The 19,397-nt window shown below is 36.3% G+C and overlaps 1 protein-coding gene across 5 annotated transcripts in view; it reads left to right on the forward strand.

The window, feature by feature from the left end:
- CCDC91 (coiled-coil domain containing 91) overlaps nucleotides 1–16,833 on the forward strand; it is a 355,118-nt gene extending 338,285 nt beyond the window's left edge. For all 5 annotated transcript variants that reach the window (XM_030322072.2, XM_030322071.1, XM_030322075.1 and 2 more), the window contains one exon: nucleotides 15,738–16,833. In XM_030322072.2, the coding sequence (XP_030177932.1) occupies nucleotides 15,738–15,848 (111 nt within the window). In that variant the 3' untranslated portion in view covers nucleotides 15,849–16,833. The remainder of the gene's footprint in view (nucleotides 1–15,737) is intronic.
- The last annotated feature ends 2,564 nt before the right edge of the window (nucleotides 16,834–19,397 follow it).

Here is a 19,397-nt window from a genome sequence, read left to right on the forward strand (position 1 = left end):
AATACAGCTGACCCTTGAAGAATGCAGAAGTTAGAGGTGCTGACATCCCACAGTTGAAAATCCACGTGTACCTTTTGACTCTCCAAAAACTTAACTACTGATACCTTACTGTTGACCAGAAGTCTTATCGATAACATAAAAGTTGATTCACACATATTTTGTATGTTATGTGTATTATATACTACATTCTTATAATAGGGAAAGCTGGAGAAAATAAAATGTTATTAAGAAAATCATAAGGGGGTGCTTGGCCGGCTCAGCTGGAAAAACATTCAATTCATGATCTCAAGGTCGTGAGTTCGAGCCCCATGTTGGGTGGAGAGATTACTTTAAATAGGGGCGCCTGGGTGGCTCAGTCGGTTAAACGTCCAACTTTTGACTTTGGCTCAGGTCATGATCTCACAGTTTTGTGAGTTCTAGCCCATGTCAGGCTCTGCACTAACCCTGCAGAGCCTCTTGGGATTCATTCTCTCTCTCTCTCTCTCTCTCTCTCTCTCTGTCTCTCTCTCTCTCTCTCTTTCTCACCCTCTCTTTATCCCTCCCCTGCTCATGTTCTGTCTCTCTCAAAATAAATAAACTTTTAAAAAATGATTTAAAAAATAAAATTAAAGAAATAAACTTAAAAAATAGAAAATCATGAGGAGAAAACACATTTGCAGTACTGTACTATAAAAAAATCCACATATAAGTGGACCTACATAAATCAAACCTATGTTGTTCAAGAGTCAACTGTATTAAACTAACCTGATGAAATTAAGGAAGGAATGTTGAGTCCTAATATCAGTAGTTTGCACCACTTTTTGTGAACAGTTTTATACCAGTGACTGACCATTGCGGGTCATTAGCTTTTTCAGTACAAGGAAGCTGTGTGGAATGATCATCAAATAATGAGATGAAGTCCCCCAAGAGAAGGAAAAACACCAGTCAGCTTTCTTTGCTTTCTGGAACTTTATCTCACTTTTTGATGATTGTTCCACATTGTGCCTCAAATAGAGCAGTTGTGATTTTGTTTCCTGTCTACAGGATACATGTAGATCGTTATCCACTACACTCCCAAAGGTCTCAGTCCTTCTGCTGTCCTTCACTCAAATATGTCTTTTCTTAACTATGGTTCAAGTATCCTTTAAAAATTATTACTAGATTGATAATTTTTACACTAATCCACGAACTAATGGACTTTTGGCAATCCCAGGTTTAAGTTTACAAGAGGAAGACTACTTCTGCAGAGATATCTAAGATCTTTGTTGGTGTGGTGGTCTTTCTCTCTAAATATCATCCCTAACTTTTCCCAGTTTCTCAGCCAACGATTCGGGCAAGGCTAGACACTTCCTTTATTTTTATGTAAAGCTCTCCCATCATTAAAAGACTACTTCTTTTAAAAAATGAAGTTTGTATTTCTGCATATACTCACCATAAATTTAAGAAATGTACTTCAGTGTTTTCTTTGAAGACATGCTATAAAATGAGACCACCATATAACTTTCTTAAAAACACTTAACTTTTTAGAGTATTTTTAAGTTTACAAAAAAATTGAGAGGAAAATACAAAGGTTTCCCATATACCCTCTCATCCTACACGTGCATAATCTCCCCCATTATCAACATTCCCCCACCAGAACAGTGCATTTGTTAACACTCAATGAACCTATATTGACCCATCATAATCGCCAAAATGCATACTTTACACTAAGGTTCACTCTTTGTGTTGTATATTCTGTGGGTTTGGACAAATGAATAATGTATCTATCATTATACAGAATATTTCCATTGCTCTAAAAAACCTCTGTGCTTTGCTTATTCATCACCTCCTACCCCACCCCTGGCAACCACTTAAGTTTTTGCTGTCTCCACAGTTTTGCCTTTTCCAGAAGTTTTGCCTTTTCCATTATACAGTACGCAGCCTCTTCAGTTTGACTTCTTTCACTTACCAATATGCACTTAAGTTCCCTGCAAGTCTTGTCATGGTTTGGTAGCCGATTTATTGTTTGTGCTGAATAATATGTCATCATTTGGATGTGCTACAGCTTATTTACCCATTTACCTACTGAAGAACATCTAGTTTGCTTCCAAGTTTGGGCAGTTATGAATAAAACTGCTACAAACATCCATGTGCAATTTTTTGTGTGGACATAAGTTTTCAGCTCCTTCCAACTCCTTGGTATTTGGGTAAATGCCAAGGAATGAGATTGCTGGAACATATGGTAAGAGTATGTTTAATTTTGTAAGAAACCACCAAATTGTCTTCCAAAGTGGCTGTACCATTTTGCATTCTCACCAGCAGTGAATGAGAGTTCTTGTTGCTCCACATTTTCATCAGTGTTTGGTGATGTCATTGTTCTAGATTTTGGCCATTCTAATAAATGTTTAGTGGTATCTCATGTTAATATACATTTCTCTGATGTAGATCTTTTCATAACTTATTTCCCATCTGCATATCTTCTCTGGAGAGGTGTTAAGTTCTTTGGTCCATTTTTAAATTAGGTTTCTTATTGTTGAATTTTAATAATTCTTTGTATATTTTGGATTACAGACTTTAACAGATGTATCTTTTCAAATATTTTCTCCTCCACTGTGTCTTGTCGTCTTACCATCTTGATACTGTCTTTTACAGGGCAGAAATTTTTAATGAATCTGACCTTATCAATTATTTCTTTCATGGATTATGCCTTTTATATTGTATCTAAAAAGACATCACCATACCCAAGGTTATCTAGGTTTTCTCTTCTGTTATCTTTCAGGGATTTTATAGTTTTGCACTGTACCTTCAGGTCTACAATTAATTTTGAGTTAATTTTGTGAATGGGTAAGGTGTATGTCTAGATTCATTTTTTTTTTTGTCCTGTGGCTATCTAGGTGTTTTAGTACCATTTGTTGAAAAGACTGTTTTTCCTCAATTGTACTGCCTTTGCTCCTTTGTCAAATATCAGTCCAGCTATATTTATGGGGGTCTATTTCTAGACTCTCTTCTGTTCACCTGATCTTTCTTCAATCTGTTCTTTCACCAGTACTGCGCTACCTTGATTACTGTCACTTTATAATAAGTCTTGAAGTCTGGTAGTATTGGTCCCCCAACTCTTTTCTTTCTCTTCAATATCGAGTTGGCTATTCTGAGTCTTTTATTTCTCCATATAAATTGTACAATCATTTTATTGATACCCATAAAATAACTTGCTGGAATTTTTATTGCATTATTTTTATTTTTTACCATTTTTATTTTTATTTTTTACCATTCACATACTCTTAAGCTATTACAGGAGATTATATTCCATTGGTTGTTTTTCAGTCCCCAAATTAAAAATGTTAAATTGCTGGAAATTTTCATCTCATTCACTTAATATTTTGAGCTTATGCTCAAATTCTTGAGCTTATACTCTAAAAAGTAAATTTTTGTTTCTGATGTGATGGTAGACATGCACAGTGTAAAGTTGATACCTTTGTCACTGGGATCTATATCTGTCTCCTAACAAAAGAAACTAGAAATAACAGCATCGGTAAGTCCAGAGGTAAGCAGTTTAAAGCTGGTACAGAGCCTTAAAAAAGTCATAAATGATTCAGGATCCTTCTGTCTTTGTACTTTTTCTGTCTTTAGCACTAGCTTACATTGTTAAGGCTACAGAATAATAGCTGGAGCTCCAGTAAACACATTTGTGATGGAGGAGAAAGGAAAAATGAAAACATTAAAGGAAAAAGAATTTGGGATAGGAGTCTGTCCCATTTTTAAGGAAATCCCCTGGAGGTCCTACCCAGTAACTTACACTCCCATTTCTTGAGCTACCCCTGGCTGGGAGGGAGTCTTGGGAGTGATGGCTTAAGGATATTCCTATTGGTCCTAGAACTAAACTAAAATTTTATTGGTAAAAACAAGGAAAATGGAATCTTGGAGAGAGAACTCACACACTGTGCCATATTTCCTGACTTCTGATACCTTCTGTTTGGTGGGTGTTTAGCGTTAATTATTTTTCAGCATCTTCTATTTGGGCAGGTGCTATTGCCATTTTTAGGCAGCAATATCCAAGTTTAGCTTTCTTAATTGAAAGCAAACTTCCTTTACTTGTTTACAAGAAGGAGGAAGGTTAGGGTTTTCTTACATTCCTTGTTCCAGCTGGGAGGCAGCAAGGGATTTTAAAAGGACTGACTGGGTGTTTGCCCACTTGGTTTCCTCAGTAGGATAAATCTGTTTTAAAATGTGCCAGACAGATGGTATTTTTTCCTTAAGGCTTCACTGATCAAGTGCACACCATAAAATCCTGAATGAAGAGGAGGAGCGGTACTCTATATTTTAAATGAGAGAAAAAAGTCTATTCACACTAACTTCCATTTGGTTAAACGATGCTTTGTTCCATTGGTTCAGTTTTGAATGCTGAGGAGTTCCTAATGGGAATCAGATGTGCATGACAGCTGTGGAGCATCTCACACTGTATACTTAGCCAGTTATATCAGTAGTAATGGAAATACGAAGGTAAGCAAGTGAAGACTGTTTAAGTCTCAAAAGTACCACAAGGGTGAGATCCATACCATACATTGTTTTTACAAATGTTTGCCTTTTCTTTTGTTATGGACCTAGCAGGAAGTAAGTAGTCTGTTGTTTTTATATACAGCCGCTGAGGTTTATAAGTTCTTTAAGGCAGTGATTTCTTTTTTTTTTTAATTTTTTTTAACATTTATTCATCTTTGAAAGAGAGAGACAGGGCGTGAGTAGGGGAGGGGCAGAGAGAGAGGGAGACACAGAATCTGAAGCAGGCTCCAGGCTCTGAGCTGTCAGCACAGAGCCCAACGCAGGGCTCGCACGACTGAGCCCCTCAGGCGCCCAGGCAGTGATTTCTTATATGAAATATTTAATATGCCAGTTTTTCTTTAAATACTGCTGTTGCATTTTCAGGGAACTATTTGTGTATTGATATAACAGAAACCTTCCTGAACCTATTTAGGAAGAGAAGATGATCACATGTTTTAATGACTATCTGTAGGGCTTTTGGCATCTTGACAGGTTTTTGCACAAGTGTATGCAGTGCAAGAATCTCCTACATATTTCTAGCAAAACAGGTATTATGGCAAGGACCCCAATCATAACTGCAGTTCTTATCTGAGCAGGCAGTGTAGTATTGCGGTTTAGACAATAGGTTTCGTGTCATGCTCCCCTGGATTTGAGTCTTGGCCCTGCCACTTGGCCAAGTTATCAGTCTCTAAGCCTCAGCAGCCTCATTCATAGAGTTTCAAAAGAATAAAAATGAGAAAATACATAGTTTATGTTTCCCAATGGTGCCCTGCACTTAATGCAATCTTCCTGCCCTGAGCCTGGGCTAGACTGAATGAAATCGGGTTATGAAAAGATTGTGGCTTTTGTCTTGGGTGCTCTCTCACTCTCTTGGTGTGCTTTTGATCCCTCTCATTTTCTCTTGGATTGCTTGCTTTAGGAAGTCAGCTGCCCATATTATTACGCAGCCTTGTGGAGGGCTCACATGAGCTCTGTTAGAAATGGATATTTTGAGGCCTGCCAACAGCCACGAGAGACCTTGGAAGCAGATTCTTGCCCAGATGAACTTTGAATTGACTATAGCCAAGCTGAGAACTTACTTGATGGCAACCCCTCAGTAGAGACCAGGAGCCAGAGGCATTCAGTTAAGCGGCACCCAGTTCCCTTACCTACAAACTGTGAGATGATAAATATTTTCTGTTTTAAACCACTAGGTTTAGGGTGATTTGTTACACAATGACAGGCAACTAATACAACACATAAAGATGTTCATCTCTGCCTGGCAGGTAGCAAGCACTACCAATCAAGAATTAGTAACACTATTCTCAAAACAAGATGAGACTTATTTCAACATTATGGGATTATTGATCATGCACTGTAAATCATTTTCAGTATATGTGTGCACAGAGCTCATGAACAAGCCTTGTGGACAGCCACTTACCTGTTTTTGTAGATTAAAACATATAAGACAAAATTTATCAGTCATCTGAGATTATAAGATAGCATGGGAAGACAGGACCCAGGAGATCATGTAATTCTTTCTTCTACTTCAAAATAAGATGAAATTTGAGTTGCTGAAGGTCAAAACAAAAGAGATAGATAGTAATTGGCAGATGTTCCTTAGATTGACACAAAATAATTGCTTAAATCTTTTAAAAATGAATTGACAAAAATGCGAGAGTTTGTGTTTGTTACTTGAACATTTTGTTACATAACAGTATCTATTTATATCTTTATGTTTATTTAATTTACAAAAGGCCATCCTACAGATTGCAGTATTTGCAGTAACCAAGACCTTGAAAAAATAATGTGGGAAAAGGTTGTTTCATCGTTTGGGAGCATGTAACAAATTACATTAAAAACTTTATGTGGAATGTCATATTAAAATCAGTCTTCTGCCTTGCCAGAATCAATCCATCTTATATTTGAGATAAACTCATAGCTTGCCATTGAACTCTAAAAAGTAGGATATGGAACTTATTAATGGGTAAATATAACCTTATGGCTTAGAGCCCTAAGATAGAATTTCTGCATACTACTACTACAATTTTGTTTACCTTGCCTTTTGTTTTTCTAAAATTTCCCTAAATCTATGGCTTTCTTTTTTTAAGTTGTTTTGGAAATTTTTATATTTTCTTTGGAAATTGTCAGAATTGGGACTAAAGCAGTTGTTACCAGAACCTCCCCCCACCAACCCTGCGCTTTTTTTCAAATTCATTCAACTTCGCATGGGGAAGCTCATATCATAAAGTCTAGCGGCTACTATTAGGCAAGTAAGAGTAAAATCTTTACTCACTACTACAGTACATCCTTTTCTGGCCAGCTGTTTGTTTCAAGATCGAATAAGGTTGTATTCCAAGGTGGTTTGCCTGCACGTCAGAATCTGGAATGCATATTGACTTATTCTGTCCAGATGATTTTGCAAGGAGCAAAAATGAATATTCCCATAGCCCAGTGGATTCTATGGTAGTTTGAGATGAAAAGACAGGACTGCCCAAATATGTAGAACTTACTTTAGATGATTCAAAAACAGAGAATTTACTTGCCCTAAGACATCTTAAAACAAAACAAAAGAAAGCAAAAAAAACAGTTCTTCAGTTGTGGCCAATAAGGTTTAAGACTCTTTATACCCGTTTTTCATTTACTCTAAAAGAGCATCTGTAATTCATCTTGTGCATGGTAGAAAGTTACACAATTTCTTTATATGTTGACATTTTTTAACTGTATAAATAGTCAGACTTGAAATATACTTTAAAGTTGAAAAGTATCCTCAAAGAGAAAAGGAGATGAGAACTCTGGATTGAAAGTCTTCCTGGGACATGAATGATGACCTGTAAATGTTCTGGTAAAGAGATTAGGCCTCCATTTTCTGAAGTTCATGGTTGAGGCAGTTGGCACTGCCTTAGTTCAGACCACTGCCCTGACTACATTGAACCTTTTAGAGTCAGAGTTATTCTAAACATGTATTTTATGTAACATTATTATCCTAAAGTTGGTTCAGAGTCCCTTTCAACATGATTTACAATAATGACATAGTTATATTCCCAGAGAGGGGACTTCATGTCTAAACTCAAGCTTTATATACAATATATCCCTCTTGCAATCAAATTTTCTTATCTGAAAATGTCAAGAAAAGACTATTTTAAAAGAGAAATTCTTTATGGTTAATATACCAGTAATAAAACAGATAGCATAGAATCTCCATTAATGCAACTAGTAATGTTATACAAAAGTCTAAAGTTTCTTAGGCTGAAATGATGAGAAGCAGAATTTGAAGATACAAGAGAAAAGTAAATATGGTCTTTAGAGCAAAAATATTTAAATATCATACAATAAAAGTAATCACCACTCAAGAATAAATTGATCTTCTTCAAGTCTGCCAGCCCTTATTATGATGGTTTCATAAAACATACCAAACCACTACAGTTATGTTTGCATATTAAGTTTTAAAATCGATCTGCAGTCTACTTCCTTCATGTCTACATTGAGGCTAAGAGTGGTGATGTCACCACACCCAGAATAGTTCTCTGCACCTTCTAGGAATGACTCTTACCTACCCATTGTTAAATACTTAGGGAGGGCCTAGAATGTACTTGATACGTAGTAGAGTTTTTTTAAGCAAAGATAAACTCAGGTTGTAATACATTTAAATATATTTTAAAGAAGCATATTTTTTTAAGTGTAGGAAGACATACAAGTTTGTGAAACTGGTCTCTTAACCACCCAGAGCATCAATTTAGACTATGAAATCTCAAAATATCTTCTCGCTAAAATTCCATGCTTATTTATAACAGGAAACTCGATCAGTGTAGTCTTCTTCCTATATTTGCAGTTTGTTTTGAGTCTACAGGAGTTCTGAAGAAAAATCAATTTGTGGAGCATTTTTCCAGTTATGCTTTATGCACGTGCACACACACACACACACACACACACACAATTCCAAAGTTTAAAAAAGTTGGAGAAATGTTACATACTATAGCCATTTTGGCAATTCAAATGTTTATGAGCACAAAAGCTCTGAGGAGTTCTAAAGAAAAGAAACCTTTTTAATTCCTCATTTCCCAAGCTTACCTGACTAAAAAACCCTAAAACAAAAATAGAACATGTGTTACATAGAAATGATATTTTACACATTGTGGGAAACACTACTCTAGTTTGTAAGGACCTCAACAACTTGGAAAAATCATTGTTAGTAGTTTCCTTGGGCTGCTATAACAAAGGACCACAAACTAGATGGCTTAAAACAACAGGCATTTATTCTTTGACAGTTTAGCCTTAGAAGCTAGAAGTCTGAAATGAAGGTGTTGGCATGGCCGTGCCATCTCTGAAGGCTCCAGGGCAAGATCCTAGCTCCTGCTATTGCTGGCAATCTGATGCATTCCTTGGTCTACAGCCACATCACCCCAGTCTCTGCCTCCATTTGCACATGGTGTTCTTCCCTGTGTCTGTTTCTGTGTTTCCCTGTCTCTTGAGTAGGACAGCAGTGATTGGGTTAGAGGCCATCCTAATCTGGTATGACTCCATCTTACATCTTAATTATATCTGCAAAGACCCTTTTTCCAAATAAGTTGACATTCATATAAAGATGATTTCCAAATTTGTATCTCTTGCCCTGATCTCCCTCCTGAATTACACTCTTCTATCCAATATCTGACTTATCTGATAGGATTAGACAAACCAACCCCGTCTAAAACAAAATTCTAGTTTTCCTCACTCCAGCTGCAGTCCATCATCAGTAAATGGCAATACCATTCTGAGAATCACCTTTTATTTCTCTTCTCCCTTCATCCACACTTCTAATCCATCAGCAACTCAAGTTGGTTCTATCTCAGATATGTTCCAAAACTGACCTACCATTAAGCTTCCGCTGGAAGTGGTCTAAGTAACGTTATATCTTGCCCACACCAAAAGTCTCAGAACTGGGTCTTCCTCTTCCGCTCTTGCCCCACTACAGTCTGTCATCTCCAGTAACAAAATGTGGTCTTTTTCTTTTTTTTTTCTTTTTTTTTTTAACGTTTTTAATTTATTTTTGAGACAGAGAGAGACAGAGCATGAACGGGGGAGGGGCAGAGAGAGAGGGAGACACAGAATCGGAAGCAGGCTCCAGGCTCCGAGCCATCAGCCCAGAGCCCGACGCGGGGCTCGAACCCACAGACCGCGAGATCATGACCTGAGCTGAAGTCGGATGCTCAACCGACTGAGCCACCCAGGAGCTCCAAAATGTGGTCTTTTTCAAACCTAGAGTGTGGTCATACTCCTGCTCAACACTCTCCAATGCCCTCCTACCACCTAGAGTGTCCTACATGCTCTGGCCACTGTCTTGTTTCTTTGATCCTCCCTCCTTCTCCCCATTGCTCATTTTGCTCCAGTTTTACTATATGTGTTGCCCATCCTTAGTCAAACCAAATCCAGACCTACATTTCAGACCTCACTCTTGCAGTTACATCTGCTGTAAAATTTTCTTTCCGGATGCATTTGCATGGTGCCTTTCTTCCCTTTCTTCTTTCAGTTCTCTTCGTTACCAAAAGCTCTCACCTTGGTTTTTGTCAAGTGCTACTTTGTTATTTTTTATACTACTGATCTCCACCTGAAAAGTATTAGTTTGTCTCCTCAAACTACAGTATAAATTATGATAAAACTGAGTATTGTCTGATTCATCACTGTATTTCCAGTGCCTATAATGCACATCGTAGGTGACAGAGAAATATTAAATAAATGAGCAAATGAAAGAGTGTATGAATAGTCCTAAGCAGACTTTCTCCACTACAGTCAAGCCTCCTTCTTCAGTGTCTCTCAATAGTCTATCTTTGTTCTCCTAACCTGCTTTCCTCAAATTGCTAACACATCTTCTCCTCTTTATCTAAGGAAATGCTCTTGATACTCTGAGCACCTGTTCAAGTCCCACCTCCGTGAAGTTTTCACTGCAGCCCTCCTGCCATGATCCCTCCCTGTCTGTCATCTTCCGTTAGACTCCATCTTTATACATCATCTAAGTGTTCTTCAATTACTGTGTGTGTGTCTCTCCTGAAAGATTATAAACTTCTTAAGGACAAGGACATTATTTTATACTTTTAGTGCCCAGGCCTCAGAGCAATCATGTACAAAGAGTAGGCGATTCTGACTTTTTTATTGATCAACTGATTGACTAGCTGATTAATTGATTACCTCAATCTCAAACATGTAAATGAAACAACTTGAGGGCCTGTTGTGAGGGGAGATGTATAATAAAGTCAGAAAAAGAGGGATGTTCATATCCAGATAACACTATTAAAGGGTCGGCATCATAACAAATAAGTGACTAAAGAACTATTTCATTTCTTATTAGAAGGTAAACAGTCTTTCTTACCCAATATGATGATGTTAACTGGAAAATTTGCCTGAGTAATCACAGTTCCAGATCATCATACTTGACCTTTCTTCAGTGCTCATGAAAGAGTTTGTTAGTGAATGTGAAAACTGAATCCATAACATGTACTATTACTAAACTGATAACATTTGTTTATGAATCACCTTCCATCAGTGAATTTGCCAGATATCCATTCTAGCTTTATTAAAAAATTAGATCACTTTGTAAGCATAGTTTAAAATATGGTGGATGGCAGGTTAAAAAAGTAACATTGATAAAGGTAAACCTAGTATTTTCACATCTCTTGGTATATGTTGCTGGTAGAGGCCCAAAAGATATTGAAATTAGTACTAAGTGCATTATATATATCATATATATAAGACATATAATATATATATTCAAAAACAATGTATTAGATTTTCTGGGATGTAAACAGTGCTCTTAACAGTTCTATTAAAATAACCTACATAGGGGTGCCTGAGTGGCTCAGTTGGTTAAGCGTCTGACTCTTGATTTCAGCTCAGGTCATGATCTCATGGTTGTGAGATCAAGCCCTGCATCAGGCTTTGTGCTGAGTGTGGAGCCTGCTTGGTATTCTTTCTCTTTCTCTCTCTCTCTCCGCCCCTCCTTGCTCCAGAAAAAAAAAAAAAAAAAGCCATACTTGTTTGTAATTGACTTTGAATTGTGCTTTCTAGACCAAGGTATGTTCACCATCCATTGTATTGTATTTTGGAACGAAAGCTTATGTCTAGACATGTTTTTCTTTTTCTTTGCCATAGCATGAAATACTAATGGAAAGGTAAATCTAATGCAGGGAATTACTAGGAACTCATGTGTTCTTTTTTTCCCCTCCTAATCTTATTAATATTAACTTCTGGCAAGTAGTATGCTTTGAAATGGTTTTCAGCAGTATGCAAACTCAAGAGATGCAAAGAGGGGGAAAGATATTTATAAAGCACAGGTGTCTATTTCTGAGACCTCAGAATTTCCAGGTTATTTCCAGGTATCTGAAATAGCTGAATAAAGGCTAAAGCAACAGAAAATGAAGGGAAAACAAAGCAGTTAGAGCTACAGTGTTATTAAGAGATTGTAAACCCCATATCCAGAAATGTTTGCCACCACTACTCTGGACATAATATATTGTCAGCACAAAGTCATAGAATACAAATCTTTGATTCACTTTGAAATGAAAGTCACAAATACAGGACTAACTCCCAATCTTCAAGGGGCAAAAAGAGTTGAATATTTTGCAGAAATCTTCTTGCCTCAATAAAGGATAATAAGGTAATGCCTAATAAAACAGAAGCTGTTGAAATTCAGGAATTTGCCATAAACATCAGCTTGATATACTCGTTTCAGAGACAGGAATTCACTGTCTTCATAAGAGAAAGATCTTAAGTGTTCCTCCTCACAGATATGATGTTATGTATCATGCCCAGGAAGCACCACCAAATTAGAAGTTCAGCTCTGTGATGGCCCAATTTATCTAGGGGATCAGTGTCACCTTATTGCTCCTTGAAGTGTTGAGTTCCTGTTGATTTAATGGATCCCTGCCTTCAGAAAGTCCTGGAGAGGCTTAGTGAAAGATGCAAAATGAACTTTGGAGCTGTCTAACCCCAAAACCAGTATGGCCATCATCATATAATCCACTAATTCCGTAAGCAAAAGAAGAGAAGTGCTTGATATGTTTAAGTAAACATTTTATCAAACCTTCAAATGTATATTATGCTTTTAAAATTTTTACAGAATATGTATTCATTCTGAATGGATAAGTAGAGATGATTATTGTTACTTAGCAACAGTCACAGGTTGCATGTTATGTGAGCTTGTGTGATAGGCCTTCTAAAGCAGAAAAGTTTATCCTCCATCTCATATTCAGAAATTCTAATATATTCAGTTAAATTTCATTTTAATGGAACTCCTGATTATTCTAGGGGCTTCTAGAAGACTGAACTATTAAAGCTAACACTTATGATATATGAACATGAGTTATGAAACTTAATTGTAAAGCAAACACCCATGAAGCCACCTCCAAAATGAACCCATGTGTCTCACCCAGCCTGACACTATCCTCTACATACAACTCCAGATACAACCATCCTCATTTGTGATTGCATAATTTCCTTGCCTTAAAAAGAAATATATTATTGCCTATTGATGTAACTCAAAATAATACACTTTAAAATTTTGCTTGGCTTTGTGCTATATGAAAAAAAGGACATCAGACTATCTCTAGTCTGACCACTTCCATTTTAAATTCAATTTTATTACAAATATTCACTAATTTCACAAATATTCTTCTGAAATATTTGATGGTATAGTTAGTAATATGTTTCTTAACATGCAATATATTCAGGTTTATTATAAAGTTGTAATTAAGATAGCATTATATTTGTGTAGGGACAGGTAAATTGTCTATTGGAACAGAATAAGGAGCCTAAAGACAGACTCTTGCATATATGGAAACCTGATTCAAAGTAGAAATAACACTGCAGATGACATATGCTTTGGCTCATGCATAATTTTTAAATAATTTTTAAGTAAATTTTAAATAAATAATAAAATATCCATTTTTATATAAGTACATATAAAATTATAAATACACAATGGAAAAGTATGCAACAATTTAAGAGAAGAAAACAGGGGTGATCCTCTCATACACTGCAAATTGGACTAATATATTAGTATCCTCACTCTATAAAGCAATTTGGTATTATCTATCACAATTTAAAATATGCAAATATAGGGGCGCCTGGGTGGCTCAGTCGGTTAAGCGTCCGACTTCAGCTCAGGTCACGATCTCGCCGTCTGTGAGTTCGAGCCCCGCATCGGGCTGTGGGCTGATGGCTCAGAGCCTGGGGCCTGCTTCCAATTCTGTGTCTCCCTCTCTCTCTACCCCTCCCCTGTTCATGCTCTGTCTCTCTCTGTCTCAAAAATAAAAATAAACGTTAAAAAAAATTTTTTTAAAAGTATGCAAATATTATGATGTAGAAATTTCACCTATTAGAATCTGACCAAGAGACAGCATCGAAGATCTTTTGAAAGGAGTGCACTCAGGTTGTTAATGTCCTTGGTGCTTCAAAAACAAGACAAAACTGGAGTAAATTTACATGTCTATCAGTGAGGAGAGTGGCTACATAGATCATGGAACGCAGTCAAGTAATGTCTTAAATGATATCGGGAAAATTTTGGTAATAAAATTTCCACTAAAGCAGTTGAAATAAAGTGATTGTATGCACTCTCCCATAGTTAAAAATTATTAAGATCTGGATCAAATATTTTAAAAACCTATCTTTAAATGCTTGAAAACATCCCAAAATGAATAGAAACTGGGAATGGACTGGAGTTAGTTATTAGTACACTCTGCTGTACTATTTGAATTTGGACCAAGTGCAAATTTTTTAAAACTACAAGTATTTATATTTCAATTTGTTTTATATATATTAAAATAAAACTTTTAAAAATTCACCTGGATATGCTACATATTTTTAGATTAGGTCGAACATGTTTTCACTTTTAGAATTAAACATGTATCTGTCATTTCCTGGTAGACTGCCTTGCTCTGTTTGAGTAACTATTTACTGATTCATTCAATCTCAGTAAATATTTACTGAGCGTCTAACATGTGCCAGACCCTCTTCTAGTTGCTGGGGTACAATAGTCAGCAAGACACACAAAGTCTCTGCTCACCGGGGGTTTATATTGTCATGATGAGCTGTCTTGTTGAATAGACATGTATAAGCAGAGGCATATATTCACCTAAAGGTATATCATCTGAGAGAAGAAGGAGAAAATAAAAACAGGAAAAAGGATGAGGAGAAATCCTATTTCTGTATGTACATTAATGTAAAACTGTTAGAATTGAAGGGAATCTTAGTAGTGTTCAATTTGTTTACATGAGCGTTTTGCTAAATACAATGCATTTTTATTAACTAATTTTTAGGATATTTCAAAGTTTTAATCTTCCAGTTTTTCAGTCATTTTGAATGTCAGCAGATTGTAGAAGTGGAATTTAACAGAATTCTTGGTTGGATTTTTTTCTTTTATGTTGGGGAAAGCTTGTCAGAAGATTATGTCAAATTTCACAGAAGTATGAAAGGTATATTCTGTGAAATGGAATTTACTTAACTTTGTGAATTCCTTCATTGTTTTCTAACCTATAGGCAATGTGTTGTCATTGGTTATTTTTATACCAGGGGCAAATTTATTTTTCATTTAAGTTTTTAATTTCAATTCCAGTATAGTTAATACACAGTGTTATGTTTCAGGTATACAATATAGTGATTCACCAATGCTATGCATTACTCAGTGCTTATCATAAGTATACTCTTTAATCACCATCACCTATTTCACCCATCCGCCAATCTGCCTCCTTTCTGGTTGCCATCAGTTTGTTTTCTATTGTTAAGAGTCTCTTTCTTGGTTTGTCTTTCTCTCATTTTTTCCCTTCACTCGTTTGTTTTGTTTCTTAAATTCCACACATGCATGAAATCATACGGTATTTGTGTTTCTCAGACTTATTTCACTTAATGTTATACTTCCTGACTCCATCCATGTGATTGAGAATGGCAAGATTTCATTCTTTTTCATGGTCATGGCTGAATAATATTCCTCTTTGTGTGTGTGTGTGTGTGTGTGTGTGTGTATGTGTGTGTGTGTGTGCTGATCAAATGTATGCTATTTCTCTAGTAACTGAATACTAATACCAATTTTAAAATTATAATGATTATCACCTCACTTTAGATAATATAGGCCAAAATTAGTGACTACATTGTCTCTGAGTTTAAAGCACTATTTGATTTTCTAAATCATCTTAAGCCCTCATCTAGTGGGCTTCAGTGGCATAATATTCCTTACCCCTCAACTAAGTGTATTTTTTTTTCTCTTTTTCTCTCCCTCTTTTAAAAAAAATCAACAGCTTGATCAAGTCATCCGCCACAGAAGCCTGTCCAGTTTGGAACTGTTCCTCTCTTGTGCTCAGAAACAGTTAAGTGCTTTAATAGCTACAGAACCAGTTGACATTGAATAAAGAGAACATGACAAGCAAACCCACACTGGCAATGGATAAATCATTAGACCTCTAAAATACATGCTGTGAATTCTAAAGATGCTTTTGTTTTCTTTCCAAACCTTGCAGAATTGATTTCCACTTCAAGGGTAAACTAAACCAATATTTAGAAGAACTATCACAAGATCTAATTTATTTTCTCTTGTTTTCTCCTTTACATTTACTGTTATTTTCATAGTAGTAGGAGCAGCAGCGGCAACAGAAAATAAAATGTGACCCAAAAACCGTTGAAAATTGCCACATTACCAAAAGTTAATTAAACTTCATATTCTCTGGTGGCCTATTACATAGTATTTGGTAAAAGTAGTAAATACCTTTACTTATTGCTTCACAGTGGCTCCTGATAAGATTCTGGAACGTAGCCATACATTTATTTGATTTTGCGGATAAACAGCATGGATTTCCACATCACTAATTTATCTGTGTAACTGGGATATAAAACACTGATGTGACAGAGTCATTCTGATATTACCAAACCCCTTTTCTATAGAGGGATCTATGTATTTTCATTGGTAGTGATTAAAAATACTGAACATTATTATATTAATTCAGCTTTGATCTGATGTACCACTTAAAGGGGTATGTGTGTGATATATGCTTACTTCCTGTTTCTGTTCTTCGGAGTCACTATAATTCAATAAAATCATTTTTCTTATTAATCCTATCATGAACTTAATCTCTAGAAAGATAATATAACTTAGCCATTTATAGGAATTCAGGTTCAATATAAAAGATATGAAATCCTTTCCCATTACTTCAGAATGTATTTAAATTATGAGCAGTGTACTTTAATGCAAAATCATGAGTCTTTTTAACATCAGAATTAAAATGCTGTCATTAAAATGTATGCAAACATTTTGTCTTGTTTTCTGAAATGCTTCTATTTCCATGGGCTTTGTACTTTTCTGGGATTTCTCAATCTAATAAAAAGAACTCCAAAAGCTTACTTGGTTATTATTTTTCCTTTTTTAATCTTTCAAAAATTGATTCTTTTAAAAAAATTTTCTTAAACTTCTATATTTATGGATGATGATGTTTTTATACCTCCACCTAAACATTTGAAATAAAATTTGCCAACAGTCGTTTTTAAGTGTTGATAACTACTTAGTTTTCTCTTATAAATTTAAATGAGAAATTAAAGTAAACAGCAACATAGTAAATCAAGGAGGAGGGCTTTTAATTCAGGAACAAGCCAATAACACAATGTTATAGTCATATTTAAAATCAGTTGACTCTTAGGGCACCTTAATGGCTCAGTGGTTAAACGTCCAGCTCTTGATTTTGGCTTAGGTCATGTCACGGTTTGTGAGTTTCAACCCCAGCCCCAACTGGGATCTATGCTGACAGTGTAGAGCCTGCTTGGGATTCTCTCTCTCTTCTCTCTCTCCCTCTCTCTCTCTCTCTCTCTCTGTCTCTCTGCCCTTCCCCCTCTCTTGCATGCATGTGCGCTCTCTCGCTCTCTCTCTCCAGATAAAGTTTAAAAAAATCACTTGACTCTCTGTCATCAAATTTGAAATGATAAGGTATTTTACAAGTCACTTAAATGTGAATTAGATGAAAATGAAGCATAGGTCACTGATACTAAGACTCAGACTAAGATCCAGAGACAGTGGAAATGTCAAGAAAATCCAGTCTATACCTCTCTTTCATGCCTGTACCACCACAGATTGATTTTTTTCTCTTCTGTTTGGGGTTCCAGCTTTGCTATTGGCTTAGACTAATTGTTGTCTGAAGTAATTTGGAAGAAATTGGTACTGATCAGTCTACAGGTATTTGCAGAATACCCACCAAGCACAAGAAACTCCTGGATTGCTACAGTGCTTTTTTTTTTCCACAGAGCTGCCCTTAAAGATAACTAAGAATAATCATCTGGGCAAAGAATCAATTATTTGAGTACATTGATCCTTCCAAACCGAATTAGCTGATAATCTGTTTCAGTGATGTTCAAGTTACGGATTTCCTCTTTAAGAACTGTATTCTCCTTTTGCTCTGGTTATCAAAAGGACATAGACCATCTCCAGTAGTACTCACTAAGAGAATTAAATGCTTCAAGACTGTGCCATGACTAAAGGTAAGAGTTTTTCCCTGAAATGTGAGCCCAAAGTCTCAAAGAAAAATACCCAAATGTTTTGTTTTTAAACTTTCTTTGCCCATTGTATGATTCTGCTAATTATTTTTATGAGCATTTTCTACCTTTATGTTTAGGTGACTAAGGCACCATTCTGAAAGGCTGAGAGGAAGACAGCAGTTAGATGTTTTGAATGATAAAGCTTTATCAAAACAGTGACTGCATTTTTAATAGCATGCTTGAGGGTTCATTAGTAGAAAAGTTTTCTGCCCCTGCAAATGAGTATCTTCTTTGTGCCAAGTATTTTCACATCTTATACCAATACCCTATAGTTTAAACAGCCCTGTGAAGGAGATGATCTATCCATATTTATTAGTGGAGAGGTATTTACTTGCTCATGCATGATGAATGACCAAGTGGAGTTGGGATTCAACCTCAAAGCTTTCAACATGCAGTTTACTCATTCTAGTACACTGGAGATGCTTAATATTCTCTCCATGAGAAGATATCTGAAACTCTCTCATCCATGTAATCTCATCACACTATTTTAATCTTTTAAGAGGAAGACTACCCTCCCTCCTTGTAAACCTAGTTGGAGTTCTGGCTCTGCCTCATTCTAATTGTGGAATGTTGAACAAGTTGCCTGACCAATTTGAGTCTCCGTTTTCTCTTTGTGAGGTAGAAATAGCGATTTTTATAGGCTTTTTGTGAAAATTAAATTAAGCTTTTAAAATGCTCCATATACAGGCCATGTTGATGTGGCCACCAGTTCACAATTACTCCCCTTTCTCTGGGAACTGTCCATGAGATACAAGTGTGGTTACCCACACACAACTGGTTAAACAATATGGTCCAGCCTCTCTGACCTAGACTGATCCACAAGTGAAGATCTGACCTCAACTGGGCCTCCTGTGCAGAGTCATCTGGTGAGACACTTAACTACTTTACCCTACGGAACCAGAGATGAGAACTTCTGAGGTTGAAAGTCCCCTGATCCCTGCCTTGCCTGAGTCCTGGATTCTATGAGATACCCAAATATTCTTGCAGTATGCCAACACCACTTACTTTTTTCCCCTAAGCTAGCCAGAGCCAGTTTCTATTCCGTGTAACCAAAAGAATATTAATCAAGGCAATCCAGCACAGAGCCCAGCGCATAATCCCTGGATACTCGGCACTTGTAAATTCTTCATTTCCTCCACCATAGTAATCCACATCCAAAATGGGAACACTCTTTGATTTATTTTAAGGAATGTTAAAAATATAACTGAACCAAAGCCCCTATTGTCTAACAAAGCCAAGTAAATCACAGATACCTAAAACTATGAACAAACAGTGCCCTATTTAGAACTTCTCTGTCACTCAGAATCTGGAGTAGAGGTTTAAACTCAGCTTTGCTAAATGCTGATTCATGTTCCAATTCAAAGGAGCCTTGCTCAGTGATT

Source organism: Lynx canadensis, chromosome B4, assembly GCF_007474595.2.
Source record: "Lynx canadensis isolate LIC74 chromosome B4, mLynCan4.pri.v2, whole genome shotgun sequence".
NCBI classification, from domain to species: Eukaryota; Metazoa; Chordata; class Mammalia; order Carnivora; family Felidae; genus Lynx; species Lynx canadensis.